This window comes from Dasypus novemcinctus, chromosome 9 (genome assembly GCF_030445035.2).
Source record: "Dasypus novemcinctus isolate mDasNov1 chromosome 9, mDasNov1.1.hap2, whole genome shotgun sequence".
Lineage (NCBI taxonomy): Eukaryota > Metazoa > Chordata > Mammalia > Cingulata > Dasypodidae > Dasypus > Dasypus novemcinctus.
In genome coordinates this window covers 115,657,630-115,684,699 of record NC_080681.1, presented here as the reverse complement: position 1 = coordinate 115,684,699, position 27,070 = coordinate 115,657,630, and the positions used below count along the sequence as shown (strand labels likewise).

Genomic DNA, 27,070 nt, shown 5'->3' with positions numbered 1-27,070 from the left:
CAACCTCACTTTATTTTATTGACAACAAACCAAATATTTATAAGAACAAATTTATAGCTGTGTATCAATTGTAAACACCAATATAGTAAGAATCTTAGCTCTCTCGATACTGCCCATTGCTCTCACAAACATGATTATGAAGAATCATATATTTATCTTATTCACTCTCTCTTACAAACTAAGGCAGGAGGGAATGTTCTGCCCTGCTGTTCACTACAACAGTCTCAGGTTTCTCTCCCTATGCTTCCCTCAGCTACCTTTCTAGGATAACGCTCAAACCAAACACCTCATACACCACCTTTTGAATTTCACTGCAAGAGCTCAGAGCAGTTCACAAAATGGGTCAACACAGAAAGAAATATGAACAATGGATTTTGGAGGTAAAGGAATGAAAAGCAACCTAGGCTTTGCTGATAGCACTTCCATAATTCAGTCTTCAGCAAGATCAACTTGCTCTTAAAAAACATGCTATCTTTGAGTGTATATAACATCAATACCATGTTAGCCAGGTGACAATTAAGATGGTATTAGAAAATGGTATTAGAAGGAAACTAAAGGAACTTGCTGGGAAACCTGTTAAAGTCTATAGCTTATCTCTATAGGAAAGAGAAAAGAAATGCCTTTACCTTGGCTGCTGTCCTCTTCTGTGCTACTGAAGTCATCCTCATAATAAGTGTTTGAGTCAGTTGAGGCACTGGCATCACTGCTCATGGAGCCCTTTCTCTGACGCTGTAGTACACATGCCTAGAAAACAGGGAGGTTTTTGTAACTGAGGATTACAAAAAATGGAGTCATCCTACTTACTCTCATTCACCACATTAAGTTTCCTCCAAGTCATTCTTTTTTCTTTAAATTCAAGAAGTGTTTCTTCAAATAGCTCCCTTCTGTACTCGCATTATTTTATCTACAAAAGCACCCCAACCAAGGATATGGAAAAGAACTGAAAAAGGAGCCTTTCCATAGCACCTCTGTGGTGGTTTGAAACTGTATGTTCCCCCAGAAAAGCATATTCTTAAAGTTAATTCATTCTGGTTAAGAACTCTCATCTTCAAAACATTACCACAAATTTTTGCTTATGAAGGTCATGGTATATGGTATGTCTCCTTCATTTTGAGAAGGCTGTCTCATTTCAAGTCCTTCCAAAACAACGGCTTGACTCCTACCTTTCTGTAGGAAGTTGAGAGTAATGTCAACAGCAGGTTTGTCAGTGGGACAGAGTCAATCAGCCGTTGAATCCTCTGTATGGAGGTGCTCTGGGCCATAATGCTCAGAACCGCAGGGGGGCCATCTGTCTCCCAACCCTGAGGGACACAACGTCAAAAGAAAATTAAGGAGAGGACTCAGCAAGAAATAATCTAATTTGAGGGATCAAGTTAGCTCACCCAGAAATGGACCCAGCAATCCATGTGCTAATCCTCATAAGTATAGCCTCCTCACCTTATGCAGAGCTTCCACTTGCAAGTCTTGAAACAGAGATGTTAACAGCTTGATTGCATGGTTTGCCAGTATTACAGAGAGTACCCCAAATCCCTGATGCCTACACAAAGAAAAAGGAAAGCACAAGCCTTAAAATAACCAGCAATGAATTACAACCTCTGAAATCCTGAATCTTGCCATTTTTGGTTCCCAGATCTCTTTGAGAATCTATGGATTTTTCCTCAGGAAAAAAAATTGCACATACGCAAGAAACTGGCATATAATTTCAGAAGTTCACAACCTTGCTAAAGTCCTTCATGGCCTGCCTACGAATCCATAAGCTTCCAAATCCAGGGATTTTTGGAATCTATAGGATCATTTCAAAGCTCTTGGGTCATGTGAGATGCTGACATTTAAATGTTGATGAACTTTTAAAATCATTCTCCTGAGAAGTTAAAAAATTATCAACTTCTATAAAATATCTGGGAACAAATCTAGGAGTAAAATCAGAGTTTACATTAAACTTGAGTAGAACTTTCTCTTTCTTTCCAAAATGTCTACATGGCAAAGGAGCAATCTATCAAATACACAAGGAGCTCATATTAATCAGTAAGAAAAAAGGACAAATGCCAAAGAGAAAACTGAGGCAAAGGACATAAGGCAGTTTACAAAAGAAACACAAATAACCAATATATGTGTGCAAAGGATCTCTATCACAGTGGTAATCAAAGAAATACAAATTAGAACAACACAATAGCATTTTTTTCTCTAAGACTAGCAAATATGAAAACTAATATACCCAATGTCAAAGGAATGGGGAAATGAGCATACTTACACAAAGCTGGTGGGAATGCAAGTTAGCATAATTTTTCTGAAGAGCAGTTTTGCAAGAACACATTTCAAATTTTTAAATATGTGCACCCTTTGTCCCAACAATTATATTTCAAGGAATTTACCCCAAAGAGATAATTAAATAACTTCATAAATATTTATGTTAAGAAAGTTTATCAAGGTATAGCTTATCAAAACAAGAAATCTGAAACCACCTAAATAAGTATTCATCAATTAATTACCTTTGGTGTATTTACATAGTGGAATACCACAGTCATTAAAAAACTATATACAATTTATATTAGTGACACTGAAAAGATGTCTATAATATTTTGTATAAAGTGATGCCATTTTTGTAAATGTATTTATTTTATATATTTGCACAAAGAATGTCTGGAATAATGCTGACCAATTTAAGTGGGATGATCTTTTTTTCTTTCTTATTTATGTTCATCTATATGGTTTACAACTTAAACAATGTACATGACTTCTTTTTTTTTTTTTTTTGGAGGTATCAGGGATTGAACCCGGGACCATACATTGAGTACATATGTATGTATTCAACCACTGAGCTACACCCGCTCCCATGAATTCTTTTTAAAATCCAAAGAAATAACACTCATTTTTAAAACGTAACTGCTACTTCTTTAAAATGATATACTCTTTGGGATTATCCCATTTCTTTTCTGATGCCAGGATAAATATAAACACTCAAAAAATCCCAAACTACTATTAACTCTGTTATTACACCTCACTATTTTGCTTAGTATCTACTGCATACCATTCCCAATGTCTATTTCAGCTTCCACTCAGTTAACACATGGGAAGCCTGACTTGATGTCCCTGACCAGGTCAAATGCCCCTATTATAATACCTTCTGATGTAACTTTACATGTATTGATTTGTATGAATATCTACTTCATGTCTATTGGGAATGTGTTAGTTTTTTGCTAATCATAGCATTTCCAGATGACACAGAGATTGTCACAGAGAAGACACTCAGTGAAAATTTGTTGAAGGAGGTACAGAATTTGATACCTTTCTTGAACTCCAGACTCAAATATCCAACTGTCTACTTAACATCTCATCTGGGTGTCATCTCAAACTCAGCATATCCAAAATTGAAGTCTTTCTTTCTCTTCCTCCCACACAACCTACTTCTTAAACCAGTGTTCCCCATCTCAATAAATTACACAACCTTACTGCAATGTTTTTATGGCATCTTTAGTTCCTCTCGTGTTGGTACCCTTTATCCAAGCTAGCAGCAAATCCTACTGGCATGTACCTTTAAAACATATCCCAATTTGACCTCTTCCCTCCACCATGCTATTTCAATTCATCCTCATCTCTCATCATAAGTAATGCAATAATTCCTAAAAGTTCTCCCAATTCTTTTCTTACATCCCTACAATCTATTCTCCACAGAGCAGATAGGTTTTCCGATCACAAATAAATCAGGCCATATTACTACCCTGTTCAAAATCCTGACAGTTACTAACTATACTTGGTCCTTGATGATCTGGCCCTGACTACTTTTCTGACCTAATTTTCTACCACTTTTACCCCTCTATTACTCTACACTTACTTTGTAAATGTTCGAAAATGTCAGTCATGATTCTACCTCAAAACCTGGCACAATTCTATCCCAAATATTTACATGAATAACTGGGTTCCTTCCCATATGTCTCCACATCTTATCTTCAGAGCCCTTTCCTGACCATCCTCAACTAAAATAACAGCCCCTATCATTCTCTAGCCTCTTGCTCTGGCTTATAATTACATATAATTTATTACATACTGAACAGTACATGTGTTCACAGTTCCTCTGCTTAGAAAATAAACTCACTAAGGGAAATGATGTTGCTTTGTTCAGAAAAGGGCCTATTATATAGTACGGACTCAATGGGTAAATAAAATGCAAAAACGCCTGGGCTTAGAAAACAAAATTGTGAACAACACAGAAGTCACATCTCTAATTTCTTTCCCAGCAAGCAGAGCTTATTGCTCAGACTCCATATCAAAATAGTAGCCAATGTTTTAGAAAGCAAATCATGAGAACATAGCAGTATCCTCACTATAGGATGCAAGCAGACACTCAATTCCAAATCAAAGAAGCCCACTTTACAAAAGAGAAACATTTTTTTTCTTATTTAAAACTCATAAAAATCCTTAAGTATACATGACAGAGATATTTTTTCCATCCTACAACAGAGTAGGAAGTAGGATCAGAGGGAATGAATAACTTATCCCAAATCAGTTACAATGTGGAAAACAGTAGACCATGACCATCATCTCAGTTGTTAACTTCAAATCAAGTTCAAAGGCAAATTTTTCTATTGATATGGAGATGAGAAGAGTTATACTAGTTCCCCATCAATGTCAACCCCATAAAATGGCAGAGAGGAAAAACAAAAAGCAAAAAACAAACAAACAAACAACAACAACAAAAAAAAACCTTGAGTGGCAATCAAGTAGACACATACCCTTTTCCAGGCCCCAGTTTAGGAGAGCCCACTCCTTCTTTTGTACGAGAAAGGATGTCTCTGACTCGGAGAGCAGCCAGGGGATCTTTCTCTTTCCCCTTATCAGCCAAGGCAGTAGGACTGAGGTTCAATATGAGGAAAAGGCTGTTTAACAAACACCAGGCACCCAGCAATTGGAAGTTCTGATAGTGCTGTTGTAAAAGGCACAAAATAAAATTATGAACATAGAGATATTCACATCTTAGAGATAAGACGTGAATATAGCAAAAGTCATGTTTCTTACCTCACCACCAGCTCGGCGGGAATTGCTGATTGCTTGTCCAATCATGTCATAGATTTCAAGCTGTCCAATATCAAACACACACAAAAACCTTAGCAAGTTGGCATATTTCATTATAAATACAGATCCTTATCAAATTAATGTAACTTGAAGAGTTAAATATCCTTGTTTCTCAATGATCAAATTCCATTACGCTTTCCTTGGATGTTCATATGGAGCTGACTCCCTCTTTTCATTCAACTCAAATGTCGCCTTCTCAAAGAGGCTTTTCATCTACCTGATCTTAAGTAGAACACCCAGCCCCAAAGCAGGTCACTTTCTAACACGTTTATTTTTTTCTATGCACTTAACACTATCTGAAATTATCTTGTTTACTGTGCATCTCCACTTAAATACACTGACACACAGTAAGACCTCACAAATATTTGTTAAATGAATGAATAATTTTTCACAGGGTCCACCACCACAAACTTGCAATGTTACCTGCAAAGCCAACAGAGAAAGGCAAGCATTTATCTAAACCAATACATCAAATAAACAGCCAAATGCCTACCTCTTAAACATACTACTCAAGGGGAAAGAAAGGGTATGGAAATTATGCTAGGTCTTTTCCTTCTACAAGGGAGAAAATGGAAATGGTCATACACCATCATTTGAACAATCAAGGCTCCCACTACCCAGATGCTTGGCTTACACATTTCTGGACAATAGTAGCTGCATCACTTTCATAGTCTTCTTCTTTGGAGCTTGTGGACCCTGTACGCACTTGCTGAGCACTACCCACATGAAGGATTGCCATGCAAGTTGCCACACTCACACCTGAAAAAGAAGATGAACAGATTCCATTTCTCAACAAGGAATACTCCCAAGAATCCACGAAAACTGAAACACAAAAGCACATCCCATCCACAAGCAATTCTAGTATGTGATTACGGAAAATCCCAAACTTGGTATTTCTCTAAGACATCAAAGCCAAATCCTTCTCAAATTCAAATTCCAGAGCACGAATTTCAACAACAAATAAAATCTGAGATCTTTAATCCAATTATGAATTTTTAAGAAATCATTCATTACTGACGTTAATCACTTTTTGACCAAGTACTTTGAGATTCATGTGATATTCAAGAAAATACTCGAAAATCTAAATTAAGAAGCCCCAAATTAAAAGATGCAAAGATCAAATGTAGGACATCAGGAAACTAAAACTCTGGAGATTGGCTTAGTGAGAGCATGTTCTTGTGTGTTCCCTTAGCTTTCTATTTTTACTGCTGCTGCTGCTCTAGCATAGGCCCTAAATGTGTCTTCCTGAATTACTGCAAATTCCTCCTAACCAATTACCCTGCCTTCAATACTTGCCCACACCAAAATATTCTGCACACTACTTCCTGAATGTTCTTCCTAAAATATAGTTCTGATTCTATCACACTTGGGCTGGCAGTCTTAGAATATGGTTCAAATGTCTATAGAAATCCGGACTAATTAGCTCTCCATGATTGCACCCTACTCTTTCTTTCCAGCTATACAATACCTACTAAACATACGTAGGACTTAAACACACACATACACATTCACACAGTATGTTCCCCCAAAATCCAGGATACCTTTGGTCCTGCTTTTTCTTCTGCCAAGGGATACACAAGCTGAAATCCTTCCTGCCCTATAAGCCCCAACTAACTCCTTCATGACTACTGCTTTCCCCAACTCAAAGTGAGATCTGCCCTCCTCTAAACTTCCATAGCACTTTCTCCTCACTTTCACTTTCTTTTATCTATAAAAGTTATATATATTTCTTTTATATATAAAAGTTTTATATATATATATATATAATATCCTCTAAAATACTGTGAGGTTCATTGTGCACATAGATACTGAAAGCTGTTCAAAGAATACAGAGAGATGAATCAACATCAATTTCTTACCACTCCCAGGGTCAGGTTTCCAAGACTACTTGTCCAAATCCTCACTTGCAGAACCCAATAAACTTCTGAAATTGCTACATCTTCCAAGACATACCAGACCTATGTCCTTGCTTTCATCTGCTCCTTGCCTAATAGTATGTTTTAGAATTTAAAACCAAGGATCACTGATTTGGGTTTTAAAAAAGTCATGTAACAATAACCTGAGAGTAAACATCAGCTACTAAGGCCCACTTCCAAGGCAGCATGAATAGGAAGAAAGGGGATTTTATGGGAGCATGAGGGATAGCACCAGTTGTCTTTACTGATAGGAGTACGTGCCACTTGTTTCAGAGATGTTCCTCAAACGTGCTCCCACAGCAAGACTAGATCTCTTCTTTCTTTGTGTGCCCAAATGCTATACCTTTTCTTATTGCCCTCATTGTCTCTTATTTTATATTATGCTGTGTAGCCCTGTCTACTCTCTGACGTTTGATTCTGGTCTCCCTGAGGACAGAGAGTATATGTTGTTCATCTCAATATTCAACAGTCCCTGGTATTTTACCTTGTACATAGTAAATACTTAATATCTACACATACTATGAAATCAAATGTGCATATAACACACTGCCAGGAGTTAAACAACAGGACAGTTTACAAAGATTTCTACCGAGACTTCATTTCACCTTGACGAGATAGTAGATGATCCTTGGGGGAAGAGACCAAGTAAAAGGGGAGGGAACAGAATGCCAGGATTCTCATGGTTCCCAAAAAGTATACCCGTGCTTGACTGAGAAAATAAAACCAGACACAATAACTTCTCACCTGCATACAGACAACTGAGGCTGAGGACTGTCACGTCTTGCAGACGAGAAGGACTGAGAGGTTCCAAGACAGGTAGAGAAAGGGTATCCAATGCCATGGTTACATCAATCACAAGTGAATGAAAACTGTAAGATAACAGAGACTATTAAGAAAATTCTTTCTTGGAATCATTTGCTTCTTAATCTGGTAGTTTAAAAAAAGTCAACATGCCATAAAAACTAACCAGTTATATCTCTTTCTGACAGCAGCATTAGAGTGTAAAACTTACATCCCCTGGGAGCACCTTACCCATTCCGAACAGCAGTGGCATCTGCTACTGTTGCGGGCATGATGAAGAAGGAATTGGCCAACACTGCATCTTGAAACCGATTGATATAGCGGAGGAAATACGGCAGGTTCAAACACACACGTAGTAGTTTCTCTGAACCACCTGAATTAATGAAAATGTACTACCTTACAAACAGGCCTCTGTCTACTGTTTGATTCTTCTCCATGTGGAAGAAGTACACTTAAGGAATTTTCAAAGGCAACAGAACCAGCTTTCTGACAAAACCTGGAGTCTTACCAAGCTCTTGAAGACTAGCCACATTCTGAGCTATAAACACATTCTTGGTTTTGATAGCAGAGACTTGATCTGTAGATGATTGCTCATCATTTTCTCCTTCCGTCTGAAAAGAAACATAAGATATGAAAGGCCTATCAAGATAGGCTTCATCTGTTCCTTGCCCTAATGCCCTGGAGCTCAGAAACAAGCCAATTGTCAAAAGTAAACAGCAGCTCCGTGGATACTCTTCTAGATTCCACAATACTGGGAAAATTCCTCACTAAGGCTGGAGAAAAAAGAAGTCAAGCTTTCAAAATTATATACTATAGCAAGTATAGCTATCTTTTTTAAATAAACTATACTTGCTCTTTATGCTTATTTGTACCGAGAAATGCCTAGAATAATGATAATCAGAATAGTAATAACTGTAGAAGAAATTGGGTGAGTTTAACTTTTTTTTGCTTTGCTTTCTTCCTTTTTTCCCCTACCATAAGCATATGTATCATTTTATATCACAAACATAAAATATGTTTGTTAACTTATTTTTTCTAGTGTTACTGTCTTAAAACCCAAAGAGATGACGACATGGGCCTTTATTTAGGCCAAAGCAACTTACCAGAATCTGTGGACTGACGGGTGGTGATGCTACAGTTCTAGGGTTGAAAACTGAAGTCAGCTGGTTCAAAAAGTTCATCTGTACCTCCTTCTGCCTCAGCTCTGGGCTTATTGGTGAGGCTAGCTCTTTCTGATCTTCCACTGTAATAACACAACAGTTAAAAATGGGATGAGGGGAGCAGACGTAGCTCAAGTGGTTGAGCACCTGCTTCCCATGTATGAGGTCCCATGTTCAATCCCCAGTACCTCTTAAAACAAATGCGAAAGAAAAAACAACAATTCTCGTTGGGGAGAGGATACAGCTCAGTGGTTGGATGCCTGCTTCCCACGTATGAGGTCCTGGGTCCAATCCCTGGTACCTCCTAAAAAATTTAAATTAAATTAAAATAATAAAATAAGGGATGAGAAGGATGCCACTAGAAGGCAAAATGGGGAAAAACCGGCCATGGAGATGGCCAAGTAACCAAGTCTGTCAAAGGAACACCCACCATCGGAAAGTGTCTTCACTGTTTGTGGCAGCTTGGCAGATTTCATCATTGCTGTAAATGTGATAATTTCAGTTCTGTCTAGTCTGCTACAGCCAGTGCATAGGCCCTTGATCAGGAGAATCAGGTGTTTCTGAAAAAAAAATAAACTCAAGTAGTCTACTTTCTGGGGAAGTACTCTTTAGGGAAGTTCTCTTTGGGAAAACACAGGGTCAAATTCAGGTTTATTATCAAAAACTGCAAATTGGGAAAAATACTATAACAGATATTCCAAGTTGATGGTCCTTGAAACTTATGTAGCTCACAGATTTGTCGTTTTGTTCGCATAGTGTTTATAAAATTTGAAATAAAGGCTAACTTTTTTAAAAAATGGAAGGTTTGGAAGCGGATGTGGCTCAAGTGATAGAGCTTCCGCCGACCATATGGGAGGACCCAGGTTCAATCCCTGGGGCCTCCTGGTGAAAAAGAAGAGAAAGCATGCCCACAAGGCCAATGCTTACATGAGCGCCCACGCAGTGAACCAGTGCCTGTGCAAGTGCCCGTGTGGTGAGCCAGTGCCCGTGCAAGTGAGTCAGGCAGTAAGATGATGCATCAAAAGAGAGACAAGGGGAGGGTCAAGGTGACGCACAGCAGAAACCAGGAACTGAGGTGGTGCAACTGATAGGGAAACTCTCTCCACATCAAAGGTCCCCAAGATTGAATCCCAGAGGACAGAAAATGAGAAGAGAACACGAACAGCAAAAACAGCAGGGTAGGAAGAGGGCAAGGGGGAAAACACATAAATAAATAAATAAATTTTTTTTTTAATGGAAGGTTTTCATACAAATCCAGATTTCTTACCTCTTTCAATAACTCACAAGATATAACAACTTTAAGTCTCCATTCCTGCATGGCAACAAACAGCTGCAGCCAAAGAGCAATTGGCCCCTTTAGGTGGGGCATGCACCCTTCTCAACTGGTACTCTTCACTCGCTCCTTGTTACCTGCCTGGCCCACTAGGCATAAGTTTGAGAATTCTTGAAAAAGACTCTACAGCTCTCTATACCAGGGGTTGGCAAACTACAGGCCTGATTCAATCCACCACCTGCTTTGACAAATAAAGTTTCTTGGAACACACAACACATTCATTCATTTATGTAATGGCTATGGCTGCTTTCACACTACAAAAGCAGAGTTTAGTTGCAAAAGAAACCATATGGCCCACAAATATTTATTATATGGCCTATTACAGAAAATTTCTTCCTGCTCTATGCCATGCCTTCTCCATTAACTCCTCTAGTCAACCACAGTTTTACCTTAAAATAAGGGCCAAAAACAGGCCCATCACTCTCACCTGGGACACAGCACAAGCCTCATCTGGATTCTCCAGACGCAGGAGAGAAAACTCAATCAGTACTTTACAGGCTGCTGCCACCGACTGAAGTTGGTTCCGGGGAACTGAGAAAATAATGAACTTTATTTAACCTCAGACTGCTGTTAAAGTCACTTCAGCCTCACAGCCAAAATATAAAGCAAAATGAGTATACCACTCCATATGTCAAAGATATAATTCTATAATAATAATCCAAGGTTTTTCTGAGTCCATGCCTCAAGGGGCAAACAAAAGCATTTTGGCATTGATAAACATTAATTGCTTATACATCACTTATCTTTTATTTACTCAATATTAAGGTAATTATAATAATAACAAATACTTACATTGTACTTACTAAGGGCCCAGCACTTCAAATATATTAGCTCATTTAATCCTTAACCAACTCTATTGGGTAAATACTATTATTATCCCCCATCCTCATTTTTAACAAATGAGGAACTAAGGCACAGAGAGGTTAAGTGATTTGTCCAAAGTCACACAGCTAGATTCAAATCCAGGAAGTCTAGCTCTATATTCATGCTCTTAACCACTAGATCAAATCTCTCCTTTCCCCCAGTTTCTAAATGCCATTTCATGAGGGGTTTCCTACAGTTTCTTTAAGCTAAAAGTGATTCTTTCACCAGTACCAGTGTCTTTGGGTTAGACAGTGAAAATTACCCAGCAGTTCTATAGTTTCCTTTCAGTTTTCTTGCTTATCAAGGTAGTCAAACAAACAAATAATTAGAATTCCTTAAAATTATTTGAATTAGGTTAAAAAAATAAATTGAAAATGTAAACATCCAAAAAATGTGAAAAATAAGGGCTTAGACACCTTTTGGGTAGAAACGTCCAAGAAAGGGGGTAGGGGGAGGACTGAAGTTGAAATCCCTTCACATTTCAGAGGATACAAAGAAAGATTTGCTTTCTCACCAAAACCAAATAAGAAATAGAATCTTGGTTAGTGGTTGCAAACCCCAGAGCTCAGTATCCACCCAAGAAATGAACACACAAGACTTGCTTCTGATTAAGAACATAAGGAAAACTAATTGAATAGGTTATGAAGTAGATGTCCAATTCCAGTATATTTTAAACCCCACTTGGTTAGTCTAGGTAAAAGTAACTTCTGGGGCTTCATCAAAGCTGATAGTTGTCTCTGCTCTTGGATGAACAGCTTAGGCTTCATTAACAACTTATTCAGACAACCTAACAAAAGGATAAAAAAATCCCCCTATTCTCGAGCCCTCAGAAGGCGGTGACAGAAGTGGCATACTTACTGAGGCTACAAACTGTGGTGATATAGTGTGTGGAAAGTGCAACAAAAGATGAGTAGAATGGCTCATACTGCTTCTCATGGTGCAGAATTTCTGATTCACTGCAAAGAAAATAATTCAATCAACATTTATTGAGTGCTTAATATGTGTCAGATACTCGCTTAACAGGTATTATCTTATTTAATCCTCATAACAATCCTACTTGGTAGGTACAATTATTATCCCTATTTCAAGATTGGGAAAGTGAAGTTTAGAGAATTAAAATTAAGTACTTTGTTTAAGTTACCAGGCTTAGTAACTGAGGTTAATAAAGAGAAAATATTTTCAAACTCATTTAGAATTAAAGATATGCAACCAAAAACATAACAGTATACCATTCTGTCCTAAATTATTGATTGGCAAAGACCACAAGCTAATAATTCCTTGTGCTAGTCGAAAGAGTAAACTAGAGCATTCATAAAATACTGTTAGTGAGAATACAGACTATAACCCATCTTGAAGACCAGACAAAGCCAATCCATAAAGTAATAAAACAAACTGACAACTCAAGGAAAGAAATCATCTGATCCAAAACTAACTGGGTACCATAGCTCTTCCCCTTGCATAGGATAAAGCCAGATCACAAAAGAGCCAGTGATTTTTAACCATGTCTCTTTTTCTTAGCTAAGGGTATGGCCTCTTCTGTGAAAATCTGCAATCTAACTAGGTCTAAAGGCTGGATACATTTATGTTATTCTCTCTTTCAAACCCCATGCTAAATCAGCATCCAAAGAGAAGCAAAGAAAAGACCAACATGTATCTTATTAAATGGAAAGAGCAGAGAGATTTGGCTAAATAGTTTCCTCAGTGAGTTAATTCTTCAGCAAGAAGTATCAACCTGAGGAGGGAAGTAAACAGAGTCAGGACTCCATTCACTAAAGGCAAGACATCCCTTGCCAAATGAACACAGACGCCAAAACACAGGCCAATGCTCCAAAGGTGCCAATCTGAGTGATGAGTCACCTCAAACAACACTTGACTGTCTGGCATTGCAAGCACTTTGCTCTTTGGGGATTTACCAAGGAAAAATGGTTATTTATAAAAGATTAGTCCCCTCTCTTGTAACAACTCCTTCACCAAGGAAAAATATTTATGGAGCACCTCTGATGTGCTAGGCAAGGATCATTTTTCCCTGTTTGTCAGAGTAGAAAACAAAAACCTCTAAGCTTAGAGTAGTGTTCAAAATTTCTAGTAACCAACACATTTGCAAGGCTCCCACCTTTTAATTTGATGTTGTATTTTACTGAGTTATTTACCTTCCTTGCTTTATTTCAAAAGTTCAGAGCTGCTTACCACCACTTTTTTTTCAGTTTACCAAAACTAAGAGAAAAATTTCCCACTGAAAGGATGAACTAATTCTGCTGCCTTCATTTTCATTTTGATAATGAAATGAGTGGGGTTAGGGTAATGCGGGGTTGATGGGGACCTCATATTTTTTTAATGTAACATTTTTAAAAAATAAAGAAAAAAATAATAAATAATAAAGTAACACCACTGCTGTATGCAGCAAATAAATAAGTAAATGAATGAATGAATAAATGAATAAAATATAGGAATAAACTCATTTAATGCTCAGTTTGATGTAGCCACAATGTCATTCAATGAGCCCCATTTCCTGCCCTACATTTCTTTTCCCACACAACTGCCTTATCACATTAAAGAAATAAGAAGAATGAACTTTGGGGAAAGGTGGACACTGGCATGGAAGGAAAACAAGGAGCAGTCTTGAGTTCGCTTACAATTTGCAAAGGGCAACCAAGGATAAACCTATGAGAAATGAATTCTAAAAAGACTCAAAGGAAGGAGCAGAGAAATAATGGACATGTGACCAAAAAAAGGCAAAGCCATATTCCTTGATTTTAAAGAAACAAGTGGGTTTAAATCACCTAATAAAGATATGCTTTCATACTTCCTTAATCCACCCTCATTCCTCAAGAATCAGACAGATACCAGAGGATGCAAAGAAATGGGAAAATGGAACAAAAGACAGGAAGTTGGATAGAAGGGGAAGAATGAAGAAATTAAAGGGGAATATAACAAAGAGGAAGAGAAATAAGGAGACTTAAGAGTGGAAGTGTATGTATCTCCTCTGGTTGGTCAAGCTATCTTCCTGAAACACCTGTCTTGTCTTCCAACAAACTAAAACAAGGATTCTGAAGCTCTTCTATTCCATACTAAATGAATGCAATGCAGCGTACAAAATGAAACAGCAGCTAAACAGGCTAGAGAAATCCAATTTGACATGTAAGGAAAAAAAAAAAAGAACAGGCCAGTGTCTGCAAACATCTAGCCTTTTTTAGGAAGAGGCAGGTATTTGAAGGTACAAAATAAGAGACTGGTGACCTCCCTTCTCCCTTTTAGATAACATATTATTCTTATCTTCTTTGTAAACTGTGGAAGCCACAAACTTCCTTCCTCTCATCAGATTTCTAAACTCCCAACTATAGAATACATTACATTTATTTCTTTCATGATATTTACAATATTTTTTTAAAAAATATGGAATGTCTGCTGTGTCACACAGGAGCTATATAATACATATTAACCAAAGAACTGGAAGCTTTCTTTCAGATACTTCCCTCACACTCTTGACAAACCTGCAGTTAATGTGATACTAAGACATGACAACGTTAGTCACAAAGACTGATTTCATGATTGGACTCTCTTTTAGTGATGTGCTCTTTTTCTGGTAGTCAGTCACCAACTGATGGTCCTACAGCTGGCATTTGTGCATTCCTTTCTCTCTTTCAAAATAAGTAGATGTTGTATCCGCCTTCCCCTTCCCAAATAGGTCTCTTTGGTCTCAATGTTATCAAACAGCTGAGAGGCAGAAAGTCTCAGACTTATCACTAAGGAGACCAGGGACAGCCTAGGGAAGACTGGTTTAGGGGGAAATAGCCTATTTTTCTTATCTACAAAGAGTCAAATTGTTCTTCAGTAACAACTAAGCTCACCAGTATATGCAGCACAGTTAAGAGAGGAATTCTCTACTAGATACTACCTAAAACAGAAGGCTACTTTGAGCAATTATACTAGTTCCACATAGGACGTGCCCAATCGAACTGGTTCTAGCTCCATTTATGGTCTGGAAAAGTAATGGTGTTTAAAAGGTTTTCAGTCTTTACTACTGAAAAACGTGCTAGCCGCAGGCAGTAGAAATGAAAATGAACTACCCTTTAAGGACAAACTCAGATTTCTTTTCTTTTAGATGAAAATGAATCTACCCTTTAAGCAAACTCAGATTTTTTTTCTTTTAGAAATTTAGTGATGCTTTTGAGAGCACCCCGATTCATCATTGTTAATCTATTCCTCCTTTGTTTCAGAAATAGTTCGGATAAAAAGACAAATTTAGGGAAGCAGACTTGGCCCAAGGAATAGGGCGTCCGCCTACCACATGGGAGGACTGCAGTTCAAACCCCGGGCCTCCTTGACCCATGGTGGAGCTGGCCCATGCGCAGTGCTGATGCGCACAAGGAGGGCTGTCCCACGCAAGGGTGCCCCCCTGTAGGGGAGGCTCAAGGAGTGCGCCCTGTAAAGAGAGCCGCCCAGTGCGAAAGACAGTGCAGCCTGCCCAGGAATGGTGCCACACACACGGAGAGCTGACACAACAAGGTAACGCAAAAAAAAGAAACACAGATTCCCGGTGCAGCTGATAAGAATAGAAGCAGTCACAGAAGAACACACAACAAATGGACACAGAGAGCAGACCACTGGGGGCAGGGGAAGGGGAGAGAAATAAATAAAAAATAAATCTAAAAAAAAAAAAAGACAAATTTAGCAAACAGGGTCTGGGCCCAGGATTTTTTAATCTACCTTTTCTTCAAGTTTCAAGGTCAATTCCAACTATAAAAGCATAAAAAATGCACATTGTGACACTGAAGAAAAGTCTCTTAGTGTACATGTCATCATCTCCAACAGTCAAGAGACTAATTCAATGGATGACGAGCTGCAAGACAGGAAGTAAGAGCTGGCATGATGAAGTCATCAAAAAGGGAAGCAGAATAGTAGATTGCAACAGAAAAATAGAATGTCCCTGGGGACAAGGAAGAAAAACATGGCAGGCATAACAATAGAAAGAAACATGAGAACCTTAGAAGCTGGGAGTGGCAACTACAGAAGTAAAGTAACATCCTGGACATTAAACTAGGGCCCTAAACCTCTGAATAGCTACAAAACAAATCCCACCTCAGCATCTGTAGAATTTGGCTTTCATTTGGTGCTAGACTACGTGCCCGTAGTTCACTGTCCAAAAAATACTTTCACAATTGAGACCCTTAATGCTTTTGAAAAGCAATTAGAACTTTAGGGAAATAGCATATTGATAGTAGGATACTAATTTTTATGCCCTAACCTAGGGGTCAGCAAACTATGTCCCACAGGCCAAACCCAGCCCGTCACCTGCTTCTGTGCAGCCCACCACTAAGAATAGTTCTCATATTTTTAATAGTTTAAGTAAAAATCAAAAGACTATTTCATGACATGTAAAAATCATATGAAATTCAAGTATCAGTGTAGATAAGTAATTTTTTGGAATACAGCAACGCCCACTCATTTATATATATTGCATATGGCTGTGTTCATGCTACAACGACAGAGTTGAGAAGTTGCAACAAAGACCTTACGACCTGCAAATATTTACTACCTGGCCAGTACAGAAAATGTTGCTGGCATCTGTTCTACATCCAACTGAACTTTTTATATATTTAGTTGTTTTAGCTGTAAAGAGCATTTAAGCCAGGTTATTTCTTCTGGAAATTTTTCTTCTTAACATCATACTCCTCTCATAGAGCCTAAAGAGGACATAGGAACAAGCTTTCAAATTTAAGTGAGCCACAAAAACCAGAAAAGAGACTTCAAGGATCTTGCCTTCCAATAAAAATTTGTATTATTAAACACCCAGCAGTTTGGTTTTTTTCTCTAAATCAGAGAGAGGTCTTCCTACTGTCTATAAGCACAAGGAACTCTTATTTCAGCAAATACGGGGCTTATGTGGCACTTATATGGCAAAATTTAAGCTTAGTTTTACATGTGTTTGGGGTCCTTCTACAGGCTGGAGGAGGTAGCTTAATTGTTTTAATTTAGACGTCTTGGGCCCAGAATACAGGATGAATAAAGGGTGTTAAATGATTTTATAACCTCCTCAACTCATGTCTATGAAAGCACAGACTTAATGTTGGAGTTTTGATGTTGGAGTTTGATGATGAAGTCTTAAGCTGATGCCACGGGAAGTAAACACACAGAGGAAAGAGAAGCAAGCCCCAGGAAGAAAGGAACCACAAACCCGGAGAGAAGCAAGACCCTGGAAAGAAGGAACCCAGGAAGCCTGAACCCTCACAGACATCAGCAGTCATCTTGCTCCAACACATGAAAATAGGCTTGGTGAGAGACGTAATTTACGCATTATGGCCTAGTATCTGTAAGCTCCTACCCAAATAAATAACTTTTATAAAAACCAAAAAAAAGAAAATGTTCTAAAAATGATGGAAGATGATTATAAGTAACATGATCAGTATAATTTAGGAAAAATACTACTAATTCAAGTGTTAAAACAGTGAAGAAAAGCCTACATAATTTGAGAGCAGTATCTTTAATACTTGTTTACATCTTCAGAATATGGTTGGCTTAATGATTAATAAGAAAATCCATCTGTAAAATTAACTGTGGTTACCAAACTCAACCACTATTTTATAATTAAAAAACAAAAACAAAAAAACTCTGCATCCAAAAGCATCGCAACCTAACAATAATAATAAGCACAATAAACAATTTGTCAGACAATGCTTCCCTGAGTAACAAATAATTTCTAACTTTCTCATTAACATTTAGAAATACCCATGTTGGCATGAAGATAAAATGACCCAGTAATAAAACAAAAGTTCAGCTAAAAAAAAAAAAAAAAAATGACCCAGATAGCAATGGCAGGGAATTGCTGAAATAAGGTTTGGCTAGAAAAATTAAAGTGAGACTGGCAATAAAAGCATAAATCTTTCATTAAATTAATGAAAGACTGCTCTGATCACGATATGTCAGGAAAAGGCAGGCAAACCAACAGTCCTGTTTATGAAGACTCCGAAGATATTTTATTTAAAGGACAGAGAACTCCTTCTTTGGAAAAATAATCACCACTGATTATTTTTGCCGAAATGTTTTTAATCACAGTTTTAATTACAAGTGGAAATGTAGAGTAAGTGCAACGTAAAAAAAAAAAAAAAAACATCACTGGCAACTAGTGGCTGGAGCCACAGAAATAGCACGTGCCCCCCTGTAATTAAAGCAACGTGGAGAGACCGTTATTAAATTATGTTAGGTGTCCAACTTAAACTCTCGGCCCTGGCTTCGATTAGAGCGGGTGAGCGCGGACAAGAAGTGCAAACTCATTCATCAGTGCCTTGACCTTAAGACAGAGGGCAGTCCTGGGACATTCCCAAATAACACGACGCACCTCAAAGTCAATCCCGAATGAGTCCGGCTAGGCTCTTCCGAGAAGGCATCCTCTAAAGTTTTGCTCGGCAAGGGAAACTGAGGCACAGGTGATTTACATACGCTGGCGGAAGCCACTGCCCAGGGCCCCGGAGCTCCCGCGCTGTGGCTGGAGCTGGGGGTCTCTGAGTGGCAGGAGGCGGCCGGGGAAGCGGATCCAAACGATCCGATACGATCTCCCCTCCCCCTCCCTGCACCCGCCCCGCCGGGGCCGCCGCCCGGTACCTCTCGATGACCGAGGCCACCAGCTGCGGCAACTCTTTCATCTCGAAGGCGGTGTAGGACGCGGAGAGCAGAGGCCGTACCGCCACCTCCCAGCCCGGGGTGGAGTCCACTCCCGCTGCCGGGAGCCCGGACCCCGGAGCCGCTGCCGCCGCCGCCGCCGCCGCTGCCTCTTCGCCGCCGCTCGTCGCCATCTTCAGTCGTACTACTGCGGCTCCCTCCGGGGGCTTGCCACCGGCCCAGCACCGCCTCCCGGGAGGGGGCGGAAGTGACGTAATCGGTCTCGTCAGACTACGCGACGCGGTCGCCGACCAAAAAACACAACGCGCGGAGACCACCTATCTTTTTTCACACCGCGGGAGAGCAGCGTACTGGGTGCGGCGGCGCGGATGGTGGCGCTGCGCCTGCGCAGAACGTAGCGCCGAGGTGGGGTGCGACGCGCGGAGAAACGTCAACTTCTGCGCCTGCGCGCGGGGAGTTAGTCCTGAAGCTGGGAGCAATGTTGCTTTCCCGGCACGCAGGAAAGGTAAGTTTGGGACCTGGTCTCAGTGGGCAAGTTTAGCAGAGTGTAGTAGGCTATGTATTGGCAAGCATGAAGGACGCGGACCCGCCTCTGCTAAGGTCGAGAAGAGGAAACTCGTTTCCCCCCATCTTTCTATGACCAACGTAAGCTTTCACTCGCCAATAAGATGACCTGTGTACCAGACTAAGGGGGGGGGGGGCGGGGGGGGAAAAGCAGTCTTGAAGGAAAAGGTAGCTTTAATGATAGCAATAGGGATTTTGCTTTAGTTATCTATTTATCAGGAGATAAGTTTATGAGATGTAAAGATATGAAAAATGATAGGCAAAAAAACCTTCTATAACATGGTAAATATGGCAGTATATCGAGATACTGGACCAGAGCCCTAAGGAGAAGGCTGGAGAACAAGAATTTTGAAGGGGGTTTTGGGACATTACGTTTATTTTAAGCAAGAGACAAATTAATCTGCAAAGATTCTTTGGAGAGGTTCCAGGAAATAATAAAGGAGCAATGTTCCTGCTTTCCTTCTCCCTGCTTCCATCTTCTGAAACTGAAAGAGGGAGTAAAAATGCAAATGCATAACATCGCAGGGAAACTGGCACCTATAGCTACACTCACATTTGTTACTTTTTAATATTTCTGGCTCATAGATTTGGGGAAAGCACTCCAGTTAAAGATCTTTCTTCATAAGTACCACAATTATGTCAATATTGGGGGTTTATTCTTGTGTTACCACAAATATTTGAAATGACCTCTACATTCTAAATTTAAATGACAAAAGAAAGAAACAATAAATAAGGACTTAAAAGACTTTCAGATGAAACAAATTTCTGATATTCTGGTCCAGAAAATAAGATAGAAACTAAAGAATAGTAAGTGATCTTTATAAATTAAAAGCTGAAGGATTTAAAAGATTAGTTCCCTTATAATCCCAAGTGGCTAGACAAGAACTAAAATAAAATGTAAAACTGATTGAGATATCTGATAGTCATCTTATAGGAAATGTAGTAAAAGAAAAAAATTAAGCAGCCATTGCTGAATTGAATAGTTTAAATATCATTGTGGAGGTACTAACGAGGGGAAAGCATGAGGAAGCCTTCTGGGTGCTGGAAAAATTCTGTTCTTGAGAGGAGTTGTGGTTGCATGGATATACATACATAAAAAGTATTCATTTGCTGTACATATATTTCATATACCTTAGTGTTTGTAAATTATACCTCAAGCAACCTAGAAACCAACAACAGGTTGATGTGCCTCATTGTAGGGGCCTCAAAAATGAGATACTGGCATTTTTATTTTTTTAAAAAAGTATTTGATACAAAGTTGCTTGAAACAAATCTTAATGAATACTCTGTTTTTAGAAATAATTAGATGAATAAACCATTGCTGTTTCCATGGGCCAACAGAGGTCAATCAGTTCTCAGGCTTTTACAAAGTAACAAGAACAAGGAATCAGTAGGTAGTTTGTGGAAACTTCTAATGGAGTCCTGCAAACCAGAGCAGCTGCTTTTGGGAAATCCATAATGAAGAGAGATTTTTCAGAGTAACAAGACTATAAGAAAAAAGTCTGGAGCCTAATTCAATTTAGTAATATGATAATCACTGGTAATCTACTAGTATTGATTATTTTTTCCATAATACTGTATTTCATATGGTTCGAATTTAAAGCAAAGAAGAAAATGTGCCTTGCAGCCTTCTTGTTTTAAGAGAGAAATAAATAATTTGGGCAATGGCACGTGGACTAGAATAGAATGTCAGTTTTCTGGAATAGCAGGAATCAAGATTGATTGAAAACTAAGAAAGGAAAGAGCAAGACTAAAATCAGTAAAAATCAGTACCAGGAAAAATCAGTACAGGGAATGGATGAGGCTCAGGCTGTTGAGCTCACGCCTCCCCACATTGAAGGTCCCAGGTTCGGTTCCTGGGGCCTCCTGAAGAAACAGAAACAAACAACAAGCAGAGCAAACAAAAAAACCAAATTGGGGAAGCCTGTGTGGCTCAGTGGTTGAGCACCAGCTTCCTGCATACGAGGTCCCAGGTTCAATCCCCAGCCTAGAGTATATTAAAAAAAAAAAAAAAAATGCAATATAGTGAATACCCAAATTTGCAGTGGTGTTCATTAGTAGCCATTTTGAATTAATAAATGCTTCACTGGCAAACTCTACAAAATGAAGCTGAGGTATACTGTTTGCTTAAACCAAATAACTTACATAAGATAATAAGTATGATTTTTGTATTATAAAATGTTATTTTAAATTCCTTAGCTCTGCCATTTCAATTGGATTGAGAAAGAAGGAGAAAGGGAAAAGGATAACATAAATGTAAAAAGTTAACATTTGGAGAATCCGAGTGAAGGATATCTGGGAACTCTTTGTACTATTCTTGCAACTTTTCTGTAAATCTAAAATTGTGTCAAAAGTTAAAAGAAAAAAAAATTAAGCAGTTTGTAAATACTTTGCTTTATGATCCCTGGATGAATTTTCAGGAAAACATGATAAGAATGTAATCATATAAAGAATCTCCAATGTGCCAAGCACTAAACAGAAGGAAGGCAATATAAAGTCTGGGGAAAGTGAAGCCAAATGAATCTTCTCAGCATTGTTTAAGAGTGGGGTGGAGAGAGTGGCTGCCCTGGCCGGTGGAAGTAGTATTCTGGTCTCCTTTGCAGATATGTCTATTAATGAATTAGAATATGTGTAAGATATCACATTTCCTTACTCTAACTCCATAATAACCAAGGAAACTTATAACAACATTTGATCTTCTTTTTTTTTTTTTTTAAAGATTTATTTATTTATTTAATTTCCCCCCCCTCCCCTGGTTGTCTGTTCTTGGTGTCTATTTGCTGCATCTTGTTTCTTTGTCCGCTTCTGTTGTCGTCAGCGGCACGGGAAGTGTGGGCGGCGCCATTCCTGGGCAGGCTGCTCTTTCTTTTCACGCTGGGCGGCTCTCCTCACGGGCGCACTCCTTGCGCGTGGGGCTCCCCCACGCGGGGGACACCCTTGCGTGGCACGGCACTCCTTGCGCGCATCAGCACTGCGCATGGCCAGCTCCACACGGGTCAAGGAGGCCCGGGGTTTGAACCGCGGACCTCCCATATGGTAGACGGACGCCCTAACCACTGGGCCAAAGTCCGTTTCCCCAACATTTGATCTTCTTATACAGATTTTTTCTTTTAATGAGAGAATGTATGTTCCAATCAGCAGACATCACAGACATAAATCCTCTAGTCCTCTTTACAGTCATAGTCTTCATTGCCATCAGTAAGCTGGCATTGTGGTTTGTTGGTTTTCTAGTCTAGCTGATTTTACCAGAGCACATGAGATGGACAATATCACCAAAGCCATGATGTGAAGCATAACCATAAAGAAGTAATAATGGAGCCTATAAGTACTTCTAAAATGTACTTTCAGTTTGTTTTTTTGGCTTGCACCCATTCAGATAGTGGACAGCAGAGGAGTGTGCACTTCAGTACAAATCTGTGGTTACTTTATAAAGACCTTTCTAAATGGCCTCAGTCACTATACAGGAAAAGGTACCATCAATGTCAAGGATCAGAAATTTATATAAGCCTTACAGCTAGTGGAAAACAGACTTCTTTGTTGGTCAGTCTCCACTGAAATCACAATTACTCTAACTCCTTAAAAAAAATGGGAGGGGAGTGCAGAAGTGGCTCAAGCAATTGGGCACCTCCCTCCCACATAGAGGTCCTGGGTTCGGTTCCTGGAGCCTCCTAAAAAGTAGATGAGCACACAACGAACAGACACAGAGAGGAGACAGCAGGTGCAAAAAACAAGGGTGTGGGAGGGAGAATAAATAATCTTTTTTAAAAAATGGGGAGGGGGTCATGCACACATCCTTCATGTTATAAATCATGTTATAAAATGGCCTAAATAATACAAGATAGGCTTTCCTGAAAGTATTTGAGCTCATAAAAATCTCTAATAGAATTAACATAATAATTTCAACCGTGTGATATTAAAAAGATTGTGGGAGATCCATATTGCTGATATGGAAAGCTCTCCATGATATATTAAAAGATAAAATCAAGTTGCACCACATTATGTGGTTGAGAAAGATGCATATCAAATTGTTCAGTGGTTACCTCTGGGAAATAGAAGGGGGGGCAGTTTGCAGGGGAGATTCACCTTTAATTTTTTGGCATATAGGGTGATTGAGATAAAGTGCTAGGATACATTGTTCAGGGAGTTGTAAGTTTAGCAGTCAGGAAACTAAGAGGTCCTAGGTAGGTGCTATCAATGAAGTTTAAATTTGAGACAAGCCAGATTTGGAGAAGGGAAGAAAGCATTTGCGGGGGGGGGGGGGTACCAGAAAACCAGAAAAGATTAAAAAGTCATATGGTGGGAAGCGGCTGTGGCTCAATCAGTTGGGCTCCCATCTACCATATGGGAAGCCCTAGGTTCGCGTCCCAGGGCCTCCTTGTGAAAGCAGGCTGGCCTGCATCCACTGAGAGCTGATGACCCACACCCACGGAGAGCTGGTGCAGCAAGATGACGCAACAAAGGGAGACAGGCAGACACAGAACGCACAGTTAATGGACATAGAGAGCAGACAGCAAGCAAGGCACAAGGGGGGCAGGAAATAAAAACAAAAATCTTTTTTAAAAAAGTCATATAGGGCTGATAAAATATGGATTAGCGTGGACTTACTGGTGTTCTAGTATAGAATTACTGTGACTCTAGCAGTAGAAGAAATTATGTCATTGATGTGGAGACAGTGGCCACAGAATTTGCTGAAGGCAGGGAGAGGGGGAAAAGGTATGATATTGGGGCATTTTTGGGACTTGGAGTTATCCTCAGTGATAGTGCAGGGACAGATGCAGGACATTATATATCCTGCCATAACCCACTGAATGGACTGGGAGATAGCGTAAACTGCAACATAAACTATAATCCATGCTGTGTAATAATGCTCCAAAATGTACTCATCAAATGTAATGAATGTACTACACTAATGAAAGAAGTCAGTGTGGGAGGAGTGGGGGATGTGGGGAGTGGGATATATGGGATACTCTTATATTTTTTAATGTACATTTTGTGTGATCTATATATCGCTTTAAAAAAAGATTGTTAAAAAAATGAAAAATCAGGAAAGCGGACTTGGCCCAGTGGTTAGGGCATCCATCTACCACATGGGAGGTCTGCAGTTCAAACCCCGGGCCTCCCTAACCCTTGTGGAGCTGGCCATGCGCAGCACTGATGTGTGCAAGGAGTGCCCTGCCATGCATAGGGGAGCCCCGTGCGCAAGGAGTGAGCCCCGTAAGGAGAGCGGCCCAGCACAAAAGAAAGTGCAGCCTGCCCAAGAATGGCGCCGCACACATGGAGAGCTGACACAAGATGACGCAACAAAAGGAAACACAGATTCCCATGCCGCTGACAACGGAAGCAGACAAAGAACACGCAGCAAATAGACACAGAGAACAGACAACTGGGGTTGGGGGAAAGGGAAGAAAAATAAATAAATAAATCTTTAAAAAAAAATGAAAAATCATATAGGGGAGTGGATGAGGAAAAAGTGGTTGGGCACCTGCTTGCCACACAGGAAGTCTCGGATTCGGTCCCTGGTACCTCCTAAAAACGCAGTAACTAGCAAACAAAGTAGAGGAACTCAAGTGGCTCAATGACTGAGTGCTGGCTTCCCACCTGCCCAGTACTTCAAGAACCAAAAAAAGTCATATAAATAATGATTTTCTTAAGCAGCTCTTTATTCTCAGTGAATATAATAGTATAATTACTTGGGAATTTAATCTAATTTCTCACACCATTCCCAACAAGTACAAGATTGCATACACCCTTATTCTTGAGACTTCTCTAATATCTGGTTGTTTTGTTGTTGTTTTTTAGGAGGTACCAGAGATTGAACCCAGTACCTCATGCATGGGAAGCAGGTGCTCAACCACTTGAGCTACATCCTCCCCCTTGGTTGTTTTTTAAGAGTAGAGTCATGATTTAAAGACAAAATTTTTAATGAACAGAAATCAATAAATGAGTCAATTTAATAAGCATATTCCTGATACTGAGACTAGAAGGAAATTTCTTTCATTGGCCCTCCAGGTTTGTATGATAAACACACCAGCAACTGTGTCAATCATCCAATATGTTTGTTCTCTTGTTACTGTCTCTTCACTCAGTTAATTTTCATTCTCTTGTATTGTTTGTGGGTAAACAAACAATCTGGGTCCTAAATGTTTTTTGTAACAAGGTGAGGTACTAAGCAGTAGCGACTAGGTGAAACTCCAGTTGTATGGTTGATCTGTGGTGCTGATAAATGTAATTTGCTATGTCACTTAGTAATCTTTACAGATGCTGGAAAGGACTAACATCCTCTCATTAAACTGAGAAAACTTGACAAGGATTCATGACTACACAGAGGGCCAGAGGAGCCCCTCAAGAAGTTTCACATCTGCTCCAGTGCAGACAGGGAGGTGGCCAGGGAGGGCCCAGAATTCTACTCAATAAAGACACAGTGAGTTAACTCATAATTTAAAATTGTAGACTCTAAGCAAAATAAATGTTGGAGGAATGCTAACAAAAATTATTTGGGTTTCAGAAAGTCAACCTTAACTCATTTTGGTAGGTATTAAACCGCAAGGCCAGTTGTTGATTAGGGCCATCCCCAATTTATGACAATAAAACCTTGTGATCTGCACATGAACCTTATTTATTTGTTTGTTTGTTTGCTCTGGGAGGGGGGGTGGGGAGTGGGGAGCATGTATCAACATCTTCCAAAAGTGGGGGGAGAGGGTGAGGAGTGGGGAGCAAGTATCAATCTCTTCTAAAAGTGGTAAAGTCAATACGCTACAAGTTTAAGAAAAAGGGAGTGGAGCATACTACTAATTTTTTATTTTAAACAGGTTCCTACTGACCCTGAATCTTCTATTATAATGGGAATTCTGCATTTAATTCATGCAGAATTAAATGACTGGACTCATTCCTGTCCAGAGTCAAAAGCCAAAGAAAAGTCAGTTAAAGCTACAAATCTTCTTACGTTATCCCTAACGGACTAAATTCGAATTAAAATTTAGCTGCAGAATTTTACACCAACAAAAGATCTTAGAGTTGATCAATCTAATAAACAACAACAACAAACAAACAAAAAATGGCATCCATTGATTGTTCACTTTGGGTGGACTGTATGGTGTGTCAATAAAACTGCTTTAATTTTTTTTTTAAGGCATAGAAAATACTGAGGAATCCTCCTTTTAAGTGACACATTGTAGGGGCCCTGAAATTAACCTAAATAATGAATATAGGGGAATGTATGGCTCAAGGGATATGCACAGAGAAAGAGGAAGATGACAAAGCAAATAAATTAAAGAATCAAGAGGAAAAATACAATCTCAGAAGAAACAGATAGAGCCTGAGTGTAGATGGTCAGAACAAGCACTGCTTTAAGGTTAAGAAATGTGGAGAAAAGACTTAGGTTTACTATGTCATTATTATTAGATTTTTTTCTTTTTCAGCACCTGAGCTGAGGTAACTTTTAGTGAAATGGTAATGATTAAAGCTGAAATACAGGGAATTTTTAGAAAGCGTAGATAACGTCCCTCCTATTTATGTGGTTCTTTGAGATTCTGGCACAGGTAAATTAGAATCTTGCAGATTATTTGGGCTGTGTAAGCAGAACAGGCAGCAAGACAATGCCTAATGACATAGCTTGCATATATTTATATAGAACAGTCAGAATTACAACCAGGTTTCTTGAAACTAGGACAGATTTTTTTTTTTTTAACTCATGTTTTGTACTTATTCCCTCCTCCCAGATCACTTTAAACAAATATACCTTGGGT

At 39.2% G+C, this 27,070-nt stretch overlaps 1 protein-coding gene across 8 annotated transcripts in view; it reads right to left on the bottom strand.

The window, feature by feature from the left end:
- The window catches only part of UBR4 (ubiquitin protein ligase E3 component n-recognin 4), a 142,140-nt gene extending 123,126 nt beyond the window's left edge, over positions 1 to 19,014 (bottom strand). For 5 of the 8 annotated variants that reach the window (XM_058304262.2, XM_058304264.2, XM_058304270.2 and 2 more), the window contains exons 1-14: positions 18,744 to 19,014; positions 12,003 to 12,100; positions 10,708 to 10,811; positions 9,378 to 9,507; positions 8,891 to 9,030; positions 8,296 to 8,398; positions 8,019 to 8,160; positions 7,731 to 7,855; positions 5,705 to 5,829; positions 5,014 to 5,073; positions 4,731 to 4,921; positions 1,438 to 1,537; positions 1,164 to 1,301; positions 627 to 744 (exon numbers count right to left, since the gene is read on the bottom strand). In XM_058304262.2, the coding sequence (XP_058160245.1) occupies positions 627 to 744; positions 1,164 to 1,301; positions 1,438 to 1,537; positions 4,731 to 4,921; positions 5,014 to 5,073; positions 5,705 to 5,829; positions 7,731 to 7,855; positions 8,019 to 8,160; positions 8,296 to 8,398; positions 8,891 to 9,030; positions 9,378 to 9,507; positions 10,708 to 10,811; positions 12,003 to 12,100; positions 18,744 to 18,934 (1,765 nt within the window). In that variant the 5' untranslated portion in view covers positions 18,935 to 19,014. The remainder of the gene's footprint in view (positions 1 to 626; positions 745 to 1,163; positions 1,302 to 1,437; positions 1,538 to 4,730; positions 4,922 to 5,013; positions 5,074 to 5,704; positions 5,830 to 7,730; positions 7,856 to 8,018; positions 8,161 to 8,295; positions 8,399 to 8,890; positions 9,031 to 9,377; positions 9,508 to 10,707; positions 10,812 to 12,002; positions 12,101 to 18,743) is intronic. The other 3 variants (XM_058304263.2, XM_058304267.2, XM_058304273.2) reach the window with 1 other exon arrangement.
- Positions 19,015 to 27,070: the final 8,056 nt, after the last annotated feature.